This window comes from Convolutriloba macropyga, chromosome 8 (genome assembly GCF_964194025.1).
Source record: "Convolutriloba macropyga chromosome 8, txConMacr16.3, whole genome shotgun sequence".
In the NCBI taxonomy this organism is placed as follows: domain Eukaryota; kingdom Metazoa; phylum Xenacoelomorpha; order Acoela; family Convolutidae; genus Convolutriloba; species Convolutriloba macropyga.
In genome coordinates, this window is record NC_134475.1 from 37,191,082 (window position 1) to 37,206,498 (window position 15,417).

Sequence of the window (15,417 nt, forward strand, 5' to 3'; positions counted from 1 at the left end):
GAATAAAAACTTGCTTTATATGCAAGAGGCAAGCAGCTGCAGGGAAAACGAAAATAAAATTAAAACAATAATGAGAAAAAAATACTGATTTGTTAGTGATTCTGGTGTCATCATCTTCAAAACTGTAGTATTAAAGTTTATGCAAAAACGCAGCATCAAACTCGAAACAAGCTTTCAAAAATTCTATTCAGAAAATTTTGAAAAAAACTTTCAAATTTGGTAATGGCACACACTTTCAAATTGAACCCATCATTGCGAAATTAGGTAATTCTACATAATTATGTCTTAAATGCCAATTTCTTCTAGCTAAATCCATTGCAAAAACCAAATTGCAAGCTATCAGCTCAATTTCCAGACGTTAATATCCTCAAAAGCAAATTGATGCCCCTAAAATATGCGCAGTATCCCATGCAGGAGCTTCCGAAAAACCTCATTGGCAATTAGAGATAGGAAAACACGAAAAATGACAAAATTTTTTAAGCTAACTTGACATAAAGTTTAGTAGACATTCGTGACATTAATAACTTAAAAACCTTTTCATGTTCACAGAAAACTATCCAGTATTCAATCCTCATGCCAATAAAATTTTCATTGCCTCCTGTAGATTAAAAAAGTAGAAATTAAAATTTTTGAGAATTTTGAAATAGCAACTTTTATTAAAAAGTTGCCATAATTCGTGATATGGATATCATTAAAAGCATTTCATTGCCATTAGAAACTATTCTTTACCCATTTTCATAATCTAGAGAAGTCTCACTGGCACGGAAGACATAAAACGTGAAAAATGACAGAAATTTTCAAAAATATGCACATTTTATTAAAAAGATGGCAAATTTGTGATACTTTATTCAAAATTCATTATAAATCTTTGTCAAAAATATCAACTAAAGCATTTTAAAGCTCCTAAAGTTGATTTTTTGGCCACTAAAAATTGAAAAACTCGAAAAAAAGAAAAATTATCAAAAAAATGAAAGTCGGTATCAGTTTGTGATCTCAAGTTGGCGTTACGAAAACATTTAGCTCGAAAAATAGACGAAATATTAGGGCTTGCAAAAGACCGCCATGACATTGACAAAGTTTAATTCAAAACCAACCTAACAAAACAGTGGAAAACCTGAAAACGCGAAGGTCGAAAATGACGCCATTATGGACTCAAGAACTCTCAAAACTGACTTTACCTTGAAATAAAGCTTGACCAGCAGTTTCAGCACACTTAGCACTTCAGAGTCCGAAAAGACTCCAATTTTGGTATCAAAATATACAGAAACTTAAGTTTTCACTTTGCATAGAGGCCTTAGCAGCAACTTCAGCAGATTAAGCACTTGGAAGACTTCTAAAGCAAGCTGATGGCCTACAATGAAACGTAATTCGCACTGGGCGTACATGTTTGTCCCGTTTAAGCTAAAAATATGTAGAAACAATTTGCCAAAAAAAAATTTAGGGAGAATTCAGCCATCACAGTCCAAAGCATTGAATTAACAAAGGACATGACAATAATCTTTTCAGCAACATCAAGCTACGACAAAACAAGAAATCACGCAAAACAATTTAAATCATTTTTCCAAAAACCAAATTTATAAAAAAATGAACAACTCTTAAAATAAACAATGACACTACGCGTCCGTAGAATGAGTACACAAAATATCAAATTTGTGGAAACAATAGCAGACTATGCAAAACGGGCAAAAACTGAGACATTCAGCGAAAATCATGTTTTCGCAAAATAATGTCCTCAGAATAAGAAAACAAACAAAATGTCACACTAAAATCCTCGATCACAGCACATCATACTACTTTAGAAGTCATAAATCAACGAACAGCAGTTCCTTTAGGTGCAAAAGGAGAAAAAACGCCAGAATAAGGCAGCCTTCAAGAATTCCCCAAAAACCTTTCAAAAACAAATATTACAAGTCAATGAAAGCGATAACTAACAGTTGAAGCCAACAAACTGACCACAGAATGTGAAATCGGGAGAATGTACAAGCGCAAAATTATCAAGCACAATTTTTATATTAAAAAGACGCACACGTTTACAATAACTGCTCTAAACTTCGTTCGAGAGCAATTAATCGCCACCCCAATACAATTCAATTCTTTGGATCGCAAAAAAAAGGAGAGCGCCTAAATAGTTGCCGTTGAGAGACTGACGGCGGATATTAAAAATGCTAACAGAGAAAACATTGCGACAAACAAAAATGAGACTTTAATAGCAGTTGGAGTAGATGCCACGGCCACTAAAGAGGATGAGATGTAAGAGCTATAACAAATCTGCATTTTAGAGGGTACCAATAAAGCTCCTTTTTTCTGACCAGAAGAGAACAAGCACATTGATAAATACAGTTAAAGGACTAGCTAGGCAGTAACAAAGGGACAGTTACAGATGAAGAATTGAGTTAATGGAATGACCTATCAAATGAGCAATTGATCGTAGAATAATTGCTCTCAAACGAGTCATAGCCTGCTTGAGCTCAATATGGGCTTCGAATGATATCCTTCGAATTTCTCTTCAATCACTTTAATGATTTCATTTGGTAGTGAAATTATACTCTGGTCACTTTTTCGGCAATAGTTTTTGTCGGCAGTTATAAGAAAGCGACGGTTTTTATACATTATGACTTAAAACGACTTAATGGAATAAGTTACCCTTTAACGTAAGAGCAACGGAAACAAAACTCTTTTCAAAAGAACTTTAACAGAGTTTTTGCAACGTCAGAATGAAAATTTTCCAATAGATAGACAGTTAGGATCATTCGTGTCTTCTTTTTATATATAGTGGAACGAACAGCTTAATGGGTAACATCAATTAATAACCAGAAGATTAATGGATAATTTTGATTATTTCAATAAATATTCCTGATTATTCTGAAGGCATGTAAACTTTAACCTTTCGGTTATATTATTAATTTACATGTTTGAAAAAAAGCGACAGCTATGACAAAAAAATTGAAGACAGGCGCGAAATTTACTCATTGGTTCGAATCAGCCGTGTAAATAAGCATCAGATAGTATCGCATACAGAACACAGTACGATCCTAATTGTTAAAAAACTTCTGAGCTAATAAAACTGAAGCTATCGTAAAAACTTTAAAAGGGCCAACCTGCATTGCTCGAAAAACCTTAGCAGCAGTTTTTAAACAAATGTGTCTTTCGTTGACATCGAAATAGTTTGAGTGTCTCGGATTGAAATAAACTTCAATCGCCTTCAATGCAAGGTAGGGCAGCGACGATAAAACGCTCTAACGCAGCTGATCCGAAACATGATCCTACGAGTTTCTAAACTAACTGTATGCGCAATCTATAAAACTCACTTCAAATTATTTTTTAAAATGACGTATAGTAAAAAAAAGCAGTTAAAGAGCGGCATAAAATCATAACATCCAAAAGCTTTACACTCTGCGGAGAGAAAACTTTCGAAACAGAAAAAACAGCTAGACAACGAAAAAACAACAGCAATACATCATAACTCAGCTATAACTTGGCGGCATTTTACTATTACTATGAACAATTACAAAATGTAGTTCATCTTCGAATTTTTGTCACCAAAATGGTTTGCCACCGTTGGCAGATTTCAGCAAAGGTGTCTTACAAGCGCTCAGAATGTACGTATATTGCCAATCCGGCTTTGCGGCGCATAAACACTTACGCTGCATTCATTATTCAGATCTTACCAGCTGCAGAGTTCTCAAAGGCAATGTCCAGTTGCTCCTTCAAGATTTGATTCAACTTCTCCAAAACAGGTTCGAACCACAATCTGGGAAGAGTCTGCACCTTTAACAAATCAAAATACTACTCAAATGACTGGAGGGGAGTCTAAACTTCCCAAAATTGACGTTCAAATGATGAAATTGCACCACAGCAGTTTTGGTGAAATGTGGGCTTGAATTGGAGACTTAAGATGAGAGTGTACCTGATCAGCAATGCTTTCGAGTGCCGCCAGAAGTGTAGGATGGGCATCTCGCTGTACGTAGATGACTTTAGTGCAGAATTTAAGGGGTGTCTTGTACTTGGAGTAAGAGGATGCACTCAGTGACGTCACACTGCCTCCTTGTGCAGCAGTCGATCCTGAGGTGCTGTTGTTGCGGACAGAGTTTGACATTGATGAATTGGACGCAACACTTGAAGGCCTGTAAATAGAAAATGAGAAAGTGTTACCGTTTATTTTGGTAAATTCATTGAAAATTTAAACAGAATATAATTATTTTGAACGCTGCGGTGAACAGACAAAACAGTCCCGGACAACCAGACAAAACAGTCCCAGACAAAATAGTCCCAGACAAAACAGTCCCAGACCAAATAGTCCCAAATAGCGAAATAGTCCCAGACAAAACAGTCCCAGACAAAATAGTCCCAAGAAAACAGACAAAACAGTCCCAGACAAAATAGTCCGAACTAAAGATAGAGTCAAACATGTGCACATCAATTAAGAAAGAAACCCCTTAAGGTATTCACATGATTGTATTTCTTTGAACAAAAATTAAGATGATTACAACATAGTTTTTGACAAATAATGTATTTTTAAACAAGTTTTTGGTTTAGTCCTAATTCATATCAATTAAAAACAATGCATTCAGAAGCTTAACTTATAGATTATGTTTGTTAATTGTTTTAGATTATATTTACAATTGTTTCAATATTTTATTTGGGACTATTTTGTCTGGGAATATTTTGCAATTTGGGACTGTTTTGTCTGGGACTGTTTTGTCAGGACACGGAACGCTGCTAACGTTATTAAAAAAACATCTGATGCAAATCCAATGTTGGCTCCTTTATAGTCGACTATATATCTTAATATCCCTTAATCATCACGTTATCACCTGAGAGCTGGTCATTACGTCTCACAAAAAACGAGTAGAGCAGAATCTATTCGAATAAAAGTGTTCTTTTTGTATTAGAACATCAACTTATGAATACTTATCTAAACTACTGAAGATTGCAGAATGTAAAAGTAAAAGCTACTAATTTAGACGAGTAAGCTTCCAATCTCCAATTGGCCAGTCTTGTAAAAACTCACAAAGCGGTTTCTATCAGCGCAACCTCTACCAATATCTCATTTCTCCAAATAAACCCTATTATCCATATATCCATGCGCTCAAGCGCAGAAACACGCAGCTTTTACCCAACCTCCTTAAATAGTGGCTATGCACTTGGCGCGGAAATCTCCTGAACTTTGAATACATGCAAAAACTTCACGGAATTTGGCAATCAAGTTCCTAAATTAACCGATCACACGCGCATGGAAAGTACCAGAATTCTTGATGCAAAGATCACAGGCTAGAGTATTGTTCTAAATATAGTGATTAATTTGTACAACTGAAAATCGCATTTTAATCAAGTAGCTCTTGACCAACTGGGAGATTTCTCACCTTGACGGTGAGTTCTGCCCCAGTGATGCTCCAGTTACTCCCTGATATGCTGTAGTGTGGTCAGTCGGTTCTATTTTGATCTCAATGGCAGATGGCGTCGCTCTACTTTCCGAAGCATTCGACTCCATTGGTTCATTAGGTGCAGCCGTAGATTCGCTCTCTGGTTGAGCGTCATTAAGGGACGAAGGTTGCTGTTGAGCAGGCTGATTGGATTCTGAAGTGTCCATTGGCTCCCCAGTTTTCACCGAGGACGGTTCATTGCTCATTGGCTCTTTGACTGGACTTGAAACTTCGTCAAGTGAAGTGTGGTCTTGTTGGATCCGCGTTTTAAGGTAAGTATAAATAGTTCTGATCGGAAAGTAGACAGACTGTGGGTAAACTTTGGCTACATTTATGAGGATATTGATCATATGAGATCCTTCTTTCCTTAACAGAGACGTACATATCTGTGGAATCCAGTGTTGCCAGTGAACAGTAGGGACTCCGGGTGAACATTTCTCAATGGCTTCCGACAGCTGACTGGTTTCGTCATCGTGAGGCAGGAATGATAATGTCTTAGCCATATTGACCCTACTTTTGGTCTCTTTCTGGTGACGACACGAATGGAGATAACAGAGGATGGCAGATTTTGCAAATTCCATGTCCCTGCGACAGAGAAATTTTCACTGTTATAATTAAAAAATATAACTGACTAATGTTGGTCAAACTGCTCTCAAACGACTAATGGGACCTCAATCCTATTGTGGCCTGCTTCAGCCGTCGCTAGGGTGTGGGGGGGGGGAGCAGTGGTGAGCAGGCTTTCTTGATGGCTTCAAAATTACTGGAGCTTATATAAGCTGACGGAGCTATTAACCATGTAAAAATCAGGAAGTCAAGCGGATTAAAGTCAATCGAAAAATCTTGCATAAAAACGAAACACTCGACAACAATAATTGGTTTAGACTTCGTTCCAGAGCAATTAATTACAGCGTGGCAGTTAAGAAAAAATGAGCGCTTCAATTTTTGCAGCGCGTTAAGATAGGTTGTGTGAAAAATTATCCAGATCGCGATAAAATGATATCGACCAATAAGAAACCCTACGTTTCTGCCATTCAATTCACGCCATGATGTCTCAGTGACTCCTGGTCAATCTCTAATTCGACAATCAATTCAATTGTATAGAAATGACAGATTTGATGGAAGATATGAGTTTTTCAATACGATTAATCAGAAATGCATGTGAAAAAACTGCAAAGCAACTACTAACTTGGATGACATAAATACAGTTCTAAAGTAATCGCCCCAATATGACCAGGATTTGATGGAGTTGTCATTGAATTGGACAGCCGCACTGAAAGCCTTGTTAGCCTCCTCAGAATCAGCCAACAGATTCAGAAACATCCCTGAAACGATAGACGAGAAATATTGAATATTTGCAAAACATAACAGTAGTATAACGTGAGCAAAGCTGGGGGGGTAAAAAGACGTACCTATGTATAAAGATTACGTATAGCCCATTTTCCCTCAAATCGCAAAGACGTACCTCACAGCATGATACCCAAGCTGTTCACACGAGGGGATTAGCAAGTTAATCCCTTAATATTAAATTAGGTCATTTACCCTTTCCCATATTACACTTTAATAATGTAAATTTCCAAAAGTCTACCTCACAGCATGACACCCAAGCTGTTCACACCAGGGGATTAGCAAGATAATCCCTTGATATTAAATTAGTAAGGTCATTTACCCTTTCCCATATTACACTTTAAAAATGTAAATTTCAAAAAGTGTACCTCACAGCATGACACCCAAGGTGTTCACACGAGGGGGATTAGCAAGATAATGCCTTAACAACAAATCAGTCAGGTCATTGACCCCCTACCATATTACACTTTACTAATGTCAATTTCCAAAGACGTACCTCACAGCTTGATACCCAAGCTGTTCACACGAAAGGGATTAGCAGGATAATGTTTTAATATTAAATTAGGTAGGATGACTCATTTACAGTTACGTACGTTAGACGTAATTTTCAAAAATGAATCTCACAGCATGATACCCACGCTGTTCACACGAAAGTGATTAGCAAGATAGTTCCTTAACATGAAATCAGTAAGGTCATTGACCCCCTACTATATTACACTTTACTAATGTCAATTTCCAAAGACGTACCTCACAGCATGATACCCAAGCTTTTCACACGAAAGGGATTAGCAGGATAATGTTTTAAAATAAATTAGGTAGGATGACTCATTTACAGTTACGTACGTTAGACGTGATTTTCAAAAATGAATCTCACAGCATGATACAAGCTGTTCACACGAAAGGGATTAGCAGGATAATGTTTTAATATTAAATTAGGTAGGATGACTCATTTACAGTTACGTACGTTAGACGTGATTTTCAAAAATGAATCTTACAGCATGATACCCAAGCTGTTCACATGAGGGATTAGCAAGATAATCCCTCGATAACAAATTAGTTTGGCTTTCTCATATAATCGCCACTACACCTATTCATTATTTCAAACAACTTCTAGAAATCAGTTGGTTAAAATTCTAGTTTAATTTATCTTTTTTTCAGATAGCCTTTGTTTCTTTCTCCTTGTTGCCAGTTTCAAGTTGAATACCAGCAGTGTTGAAGCGGGTAAGCAAACAATTTTAATTGATGGAATATTTCTTTTGTTCCTGTGATCAAAATTCTAGTTTAATTTATCATTTTTTATAGTCTTTGTTTCTTTCTCCTTGCTGCGAGAGGAGTTTCAAGTTGAGCACTTGCAGTGTTGAAGCGGGTAAGCAAATAAACTTAACTAATAGAAATCTTCCATTGTTCCGTATTTGAACTGGACCATTTTAGTCAGCCAAAACTTCCCCCAATAGTAGATATTGCAGCACTTCCCTTCGCTTCCAAATCAAAAAGCAAACTGGTAAGTTTGTTTTAATTAAACCCTGTTTTTGGGATGTTAGATCAATTACCCAATTATTGGTAAGAAAACCATTAATGATCATAAAATTATCACGTGATTAGACAATTAACCACTATATTAGTGGCACATTTCCTCATACATCATAGCACGTCGCAATGACGTCGTAGTGTTGTCTCAATTATGTCATAAAAACGTCACATTTAGGTCATTCTGTCGTCACAATTACGTCAGTGTCGTCATAATGACGTCATATTGTCGTCATAATTACGTCAATGTCTTAATTACGTCATAATAACGTCACAATTACGTCATTCTGTCGTAACAATTACGTCAAAGTGTCGTCATGATTACGTCATAATAACGTCACAATTACGTCATTTTGCGTCATAATTACGTCATTATGTCATAATGACGTCAAATTTATTAAAGGTCATTTCATTTCCGTTTTATTTTCATTTTTCTGATTTACAGAATTGAGTGCAGTTGAGTACAATAATCATTAAAACTTCTGAAAAATATTTTATTCCATCGCAACTTCCATTTTAGCCTTTTTTTTCACTCCTCCTTCCTCACTCCTAATCTTAAAATTTATCTTCCTTTCAGAGATGCCTCGAAAGTCGGACCAAAAAGAACTTTGCAGTTGTGAGAAGCTTATTTTGAAATCAAATATGAGCAGACATCAGAAGCTTCACGCAAAAAGATGTTTACAGTGCTCCCAGTCATTTCCGGACGACGAGAAACTGCAGCGTCACATTGCTTCTAAACATACTCCATCTCTCACTCAAAAGAAGAAGTTTTCATGCGGCAGCTGCAATTCAACGTTCTCCACATATTATCAACTTCTTCATCATAAGCGTAACAATCACCAGCATTCTGTTACAGTGTTTTATGATGACGTTGACTTGTCTATCTATGGAGACTCTCCCGCTCTTCATAACGAACTTCAAACCGTTCAACACTTTCTGCAAGACTCGGTTCTCGAATTGTCCAGAAAAAAAGTCCACAACTTCAAAATAATGGAGATGAACCATGAAACATTGATCGACAAGTTGGATTGTGTCTACAACGAGTTACCCAGTTCAGCTAAAATCAATATTTCCTTTGGATTGGTGCTGCAGAGTGTGCAAAATCCTGAAGAGTTTCGCTACTACTACGCAGCAGATAACAATCCCGTATTTTTAAATCCCATGGTTCTCGCCGATGACTCAGACCTCAATTTTATCAAATCAAACTTAAGAGAAGATGAAATTTTACCAAATCTGATTAATCAACGTCCAGACACGAAGTGGAAGTTTTATTGTGTTACGAATGTCACTTTCTTTGTATTTCTCCTTAGTGGTGTTCCTTTAGGTTGTATCACTCAAAATATTCCATCTATTTTGCTCAGGAACGGTTACATCAAGTCTTTGTTTCGGATTGTGAAAAAAAGCCCTATCAAGACAACCTGTGTATGTTCCGTGCATTGGCCTACGATTTGTATGGTAGTGTTCAGTTACAACATAAAACAATGGAATTGATGCAGATGTTTCTCTCAGCAACAAGGAGAGATGACGCAACCTTTCCAGGAATACATGAGGACGATATTCCTGTTCTTGAGGCTCTAGTTGACAGAAATATTCAGATTTACTCCATATTTTTTGACGATCAATCTGAAATGTTTGCTGAACTTACTCGTCGCTCCTCGATGAAACGTTCAAAGACAACTTCGTTACTGAGATATGAAAATCACATTTATTGGACAGCAGACATCAACAAGTTCCTCAAAAAGTTCCGATGCTACGTATGCGATCAATTTTTCGACAGATCCTCCAACTTATTGCGGCACATGCAAAACTGCTCAGAAAACACGCAACACAAATATCCAACAGGAGCCTATCAGTTATCTGAAACTATTTTTGAACGTCTGGAAGATGTAAATATTAATGTTCCGCAAGAGCTGAGATTGTTTTCTCATCTTATCGTATTCGATTTTGAGTCAATAACAGTCCCCGACAGTACACTCAAAAACACAGATTTGACTTCATGGATTGGAAAACATGTCCCCATTAGTGTGTCCATATCCTCGAATCTGCTCTCCGAACCAATTTTTATTTGCAACGAAGATCCGCTTCAACTAATCCGTGATTTTGTATCCAGCTTGAGTAATATAGCGGAAAAGAGCACGCTTCTAATATGAGGGAGAAACTCAATGATTTCGTACTGGTATTGGAAGAAAAATATTGGGCTCTTCGACAACTGGTTCCAGTGAAAGAGAAGCAGGTACCCACCGGAGCGGAAGACTTATTTGAGAACGAAGCTGAACCCGAGGTGGAGGAAGACGAAGATCTTGAAATTAGGAGACTGAGAAGCGAGCTCAGGGTGATATCAAAATTGAGACAAGATTTTGAAAATTATTACAGTACCATACCTGTTTTCGGATTCAACAGCTCTCGGTATGATTTAAACCTAATAAAAGAGTATCTTCTGCATCACCTCTTATTAGAAAAAAACGTTATTCCTAAAGTGATTCGAATGGGGAATAAATATATTGGCATGAATTTTCTTGGTCTACAGTTTCTGGACATTTTAAACTTCCTGGGAGGAGCGACAACTTTGGATAATTTCCTAAAAGCCTATGGAGCGAGTGAAGAGAAAGGTTTCTTCCCCCATGAATGGTTCGACAGTATTGAGAAGTTGAATGTATCCCAACTGCCACCAATTGACAGCTTTTGGAGCAAGTTGAAGAATCACAACGTTCTTTCAGTCGATTACGATAAGTTTGTGGAATTGAAAAACGGTGGAATGGAGCAGGATGAAATTTTGAAGAAGTTGAGACTCAAGAAAGTTCCACAAAATGCCGAAGAAAATTACTTGGAGCTCCAAAATATATGGGAAAGAAAAGGTATGCAGACGTTTCGTGACTTCCTCATGTGGTACAATAACAAAGATGTCGAACCTACACTTGAGGCTATGAAGAAAATGATCAGTTTTTACCACTCAAGACAAGTAGACATGTTGAAGTTGGGCTACACTCTTCCCAACTTGGCAAACAGGTTCCTTCATTCGTCAACAGATGCAGCTTTTTTTCCTTTTGTGAGAAGGATAAAGAATATGATAATTACATTCGAAAGTGGCTAACAGGGGGACCCTCAATTATCTTTAGAAGGTATGCGAAAGTTGGTGAAACAAAAATTCGAGAGTCAGAAAACGTTTGCAAGTCCATCGTCGGAATAGATGCCAGTCAATTGTACCCTTTATCCATGACAAAAGAGATGCCAACAGGACCCTATACAAAGTGTGAGTACAATGAAGAGACTGAAAAATTTCATCCGAACAGGAACTGGAGAAGCTACTTTGAACAGCAGGTCATGGACTACTTCCAACAGGTTCACCCCAATTGTAAAATACAAACCCAGTTCACACACAAGAAACAAAAGAAGCTCGGTCCTTATTTAGTTGATGGGTTTTGTAACCATTGCAACACGGTTTTTGAAGCGATGGGTTGTTTCTTTCATTTTTGTCCGTGTCAAGAGGAAAAACCGCTTCTCTTCGAGGACATAGAAAGCGGATTGAAGCGAAGAGAACGTGACAATGATAGAAGAGAGTACCTGAAGGGATTGGGGTTGAATGTTGAAGAGATCTGGGAGTGTCAATGGAAGAAATGTCGGACAGACAACACAAATGGGGTTAAAGACTTTCTCAAGTCAAATTATCCCTTCCAACCATCGATGAACAAAAACTCGCTCATTGAGAAAATTAAACGTGGAGAACTGTTTGGTGTCGTCGATTGTAGTCTTGAGGTTCCAGAGGAAATGTATCCGTACTTTGAAGACTTTCCTCCAATTTTCAAGAATTGTGAAGTTGGACGAGATGATATTGGGGACCATATGAAAGAGTTTGCAGAACGCAACAAATTACTACCCAGACCCAGAAAAATGCTCATTTCCAGTTTCAAGCTTGAACGAGGAACAGTTATTACACCACTTTTGTTATTTTATCTAGAAAAAGGTGTGATCCTAAAAGACGTCTTTTGGTTTCTCCAATACACTCCCCGGCGCTGCTTTGAGACATTTGTTCAGAATGTTGTCGATGCCCGCCGCGAAGGAGACCAGAATAAGGAGTCAACAGTCGTTGCGGAGACAATGAAGCTGATTGGGAACAGTTCGTATGGATATCAGATCATGGACCGTAGTCGGCATACGAACACCAAGTACGTGAAAGGCTCACAGGTAGACAAATTTATTAACAATAGATTTTTCAAGACTATGAATGAGCTACCAGAGCAGATATATGAGGTAGAAATGAGCAAGACACGCATCGAGCATAAGGAACCAATAATTGTAGGATTCTTCATCCTCCAGTACGCCAAACTCACCATGTTACAACTTAAATACAACTTCTCCCCTTTCTGTGATAAGAACAAGTACGAACTCATTGAAATGGACACCGACAGTCTCTACATGGCCCTTAGTGAGGAAAAAATTGATGAAATCATTCGACCGGAAATGCGATCAGTGTGGTACTGGATGAGACAGAGCGACTGCAATGATAACTTTGCAGCAAACTCCAGCAGCAATTTCTTCCCACGAGAATGTTGCAAAAAAACATGCTGCCTTTGACAAGAGAACTCCTGGACTTTTTAAGGAAGAATTTAGATGCTCTGAGATGATTGCTCTGTGTTCAAAGACGTACTGCTGTTACGATGAGGAAACAGACACAGTTAAACTATCAAGTAAAGGACTCAACAAGAAAAACATTGAGGAGCCCCTAAACAAGTACAGAAAAGTTCTGTTCGATGAGGAGCAAGTCTATTCAACAAATCGTGGCTTCAGAGTTGTTGACAACAAGAAATTTTGTACCTATGAACTAAAGAAAGTGGGACTGTCATATTTTTATCCCGAGCGTAAAGTCTGTGAAGATGGTATTCACACTACTCCTTTAGATTTATAACTCGTTTTCTTTAGTCTTATATTTATATCGCCTCTGTTTTTAATTCACAGTTTACCTACCAATATCTCTTTTTAACAAAAGCCGTTTTTTTTGAAATAAATGAATTAGAAACAAATACACATACAATCAATTAAATACAAAATTTACAAACTTTTAAAGTTTTGAAAACCATTTGCATCATTTTACGAATTATTGTTTAAACATTTAAAGATTTTGGTTTTCAAAACTTACAAAACATCAGCAAAGAACTTCAATATATGAAAATCATTTAAATATTTAGACGAAACTTTAGAGAATAGCACATGTGCAAAATAAATAGCATATAAACCACACAATTCTGAATCTTGGAGTTTCTCCTGTACTAATGAACCAAAGTTTAATTTTGTCTTGATACCATAATTTTGCAACATTTCTCCCATAAAATCTCCGTAGAACAACTTTCCATTCTTATTCGCAAGCAAAATCCAGTGGGAGCCCGGTTGAGTAGATGGATCTATGTTGATTATACAAAACGTGTTTGTAGGTAAATATCTTGGTCGAAAATCTGCAGGGAAGGAACCGAGGTATTTGAACTTTAGGTGTGGGAACCTGTTGACAACATGTAAGAGTTGTTGATTATCCATTTTTGGTGACTGATCCCTCCTTATCAATTGCAATTGAACTTATACGTTCACCACTAACGAATAATTCTACAGTATTGGTCAAATTGTTAGCAAAGTAGAGCTCTAAACGAATTCCTGCTGCAACTACATCAGGAAAATGCATTTCGACATTGGCCTCCTGTGTTGAAGTAAGATCGAAAAATAAATGAAAATGGTTTTCAAAATCCTTGTATTGAATGTTAGGACCGTCATCATCAAACTTGAGTGCTTTCATTGTTTCAGCATAAGCTCTCACGTGATTTTCTGTTTTCAAGTTGACTATAGTTTGATTCCCACGCACAATTTTAACTTGCCGAAGACCAAATTTACGAAAATGGAACGGATTCGTGTTGTATGTTCCACTGAACTCATTATTTAGATTCATAGCAATATCAATCATTCGAATTGGTTTGTTTGAAAATATATTTTCTTGTATAAACTGGTTCTGTCCTGCGGGAATAATAAACGTCTTTGGAAGTTCTTCATTATAGTAAAATATGGCAGGTTCTCGAAGCAGTCTGCTTTTGAAACTTCTCATCCAGTTATCTGAGATTGCTACCTGTCTAGTAAAAAGGCAAGCTTCCAAAATTAAGGCCTCAGAGTTCAGCCCACCAGTATCGATCATATAGAACGCTGGAGAAGACCGGATCAACTTCAGTCTGAGGTTGACAATTGGGAGAAGTAAAGTTTCACAAGCAAATAGACCTATTGCCAACGGACCGTAAAAAGTAAACTCATCTTTATCTTTTTGAAAAACAACATCTGTAAACGGTCTTTTATTAAAATCGTTTGGCTCAATCTCGTATCGATATCCTTGACATTGAGACAAGCTTTCCTTCGTTCCTTTTGTACCTGAAAACTCAGCAGAAAAAAAAGCTTGATGAGCATAAAGAGAATTGGCACTGTGAACTTGTTCATTGTTTAGATAGACTTCGCAATTAGAAAAAAAGTGAATGAAGAGCATTGTTTACCAATAATGTTTCTTCGGCATTATCCAAACGTGTTCGATCGCCTTTAATAACCCTTCCTCTGATGAATAATCGAGTAGATCGCAAGTCAGTGAAAATATTACGATCAGTTTCCAATTGAAATTCGATTGTTGACTCGTTTAAGGAATTTGTTGGAAATATTTGTTGTTCATTGGACCAAAGAATTGGGTCTAAAATTGGAACTTTCCCAAAAAAGTCGAGCATAGAGTGAGATAAGGAATTCATTTTAGCCGACCGTTTTTTATAATGATAATTGAGGAAATGATCAAGACTTTTTCTGGAATAATAAAGTAAGTTGAACTTGACCAATAGGGAAGAAGGGAACAAGGTGTCCAGCAGCGTTTCTTAATTCTACATGGATACTGTGGAAGTTCGATTTGATTACTTTATGGAATCTCAAGTGTTCGAAACTGCGATAACTCAGAACTTGCGATCTCTTAATCTCATCATTATGGAACTCTCGGTGTTTGAATGGAAAGGAGCGTAGAAGAGGACATTTCACATCACCGACTGAATTGGGTTCAACTATATCCAAGTAGAGTAAAACTGTATGTGTTCCAGTAATATCAAAAGGGAGATCTGCCGTTGCC

The 15,417-nt window shown here is 37.2% G+C and overlaps 1 protein-coding gene across 2 annotated transcripts in view; it reads right to left on the bottom strand.

Moving 5' to 3' along the window:
* LOC142344707 (transformation/transcription domain-associated protein-like) overlaps positions 1–15,417 on the bottom strand; it is a 143,098-nt gene that overhangs the window by 15,427 nt on the left and 112,254 nt on the right. For both annotated transcript variants that reach the window (XM_075396578.1, XM_075396579.1), the window contains exons 39-42: positions 6,610–6,745; positions 5,364–6,008; positions 3,908–4,124; positions 3,669–3,768 (exon numbers count right to left, since the gene is read on the bottom strand). In XM_075396578.1, the coding sequence (XP_075252693.1) occupies positions 3,669–3,768; positions 3,908–4,124; positions 5,364–6,008; positions 6,610–6,745 (1,098 nt within the window). The remainder of the gene's footprint in view (positions 1–3,668; positions 3,769–3,907; positions 4,125–5,363; positions 6,009–6,609; positions 6,746–15,417) is intronic.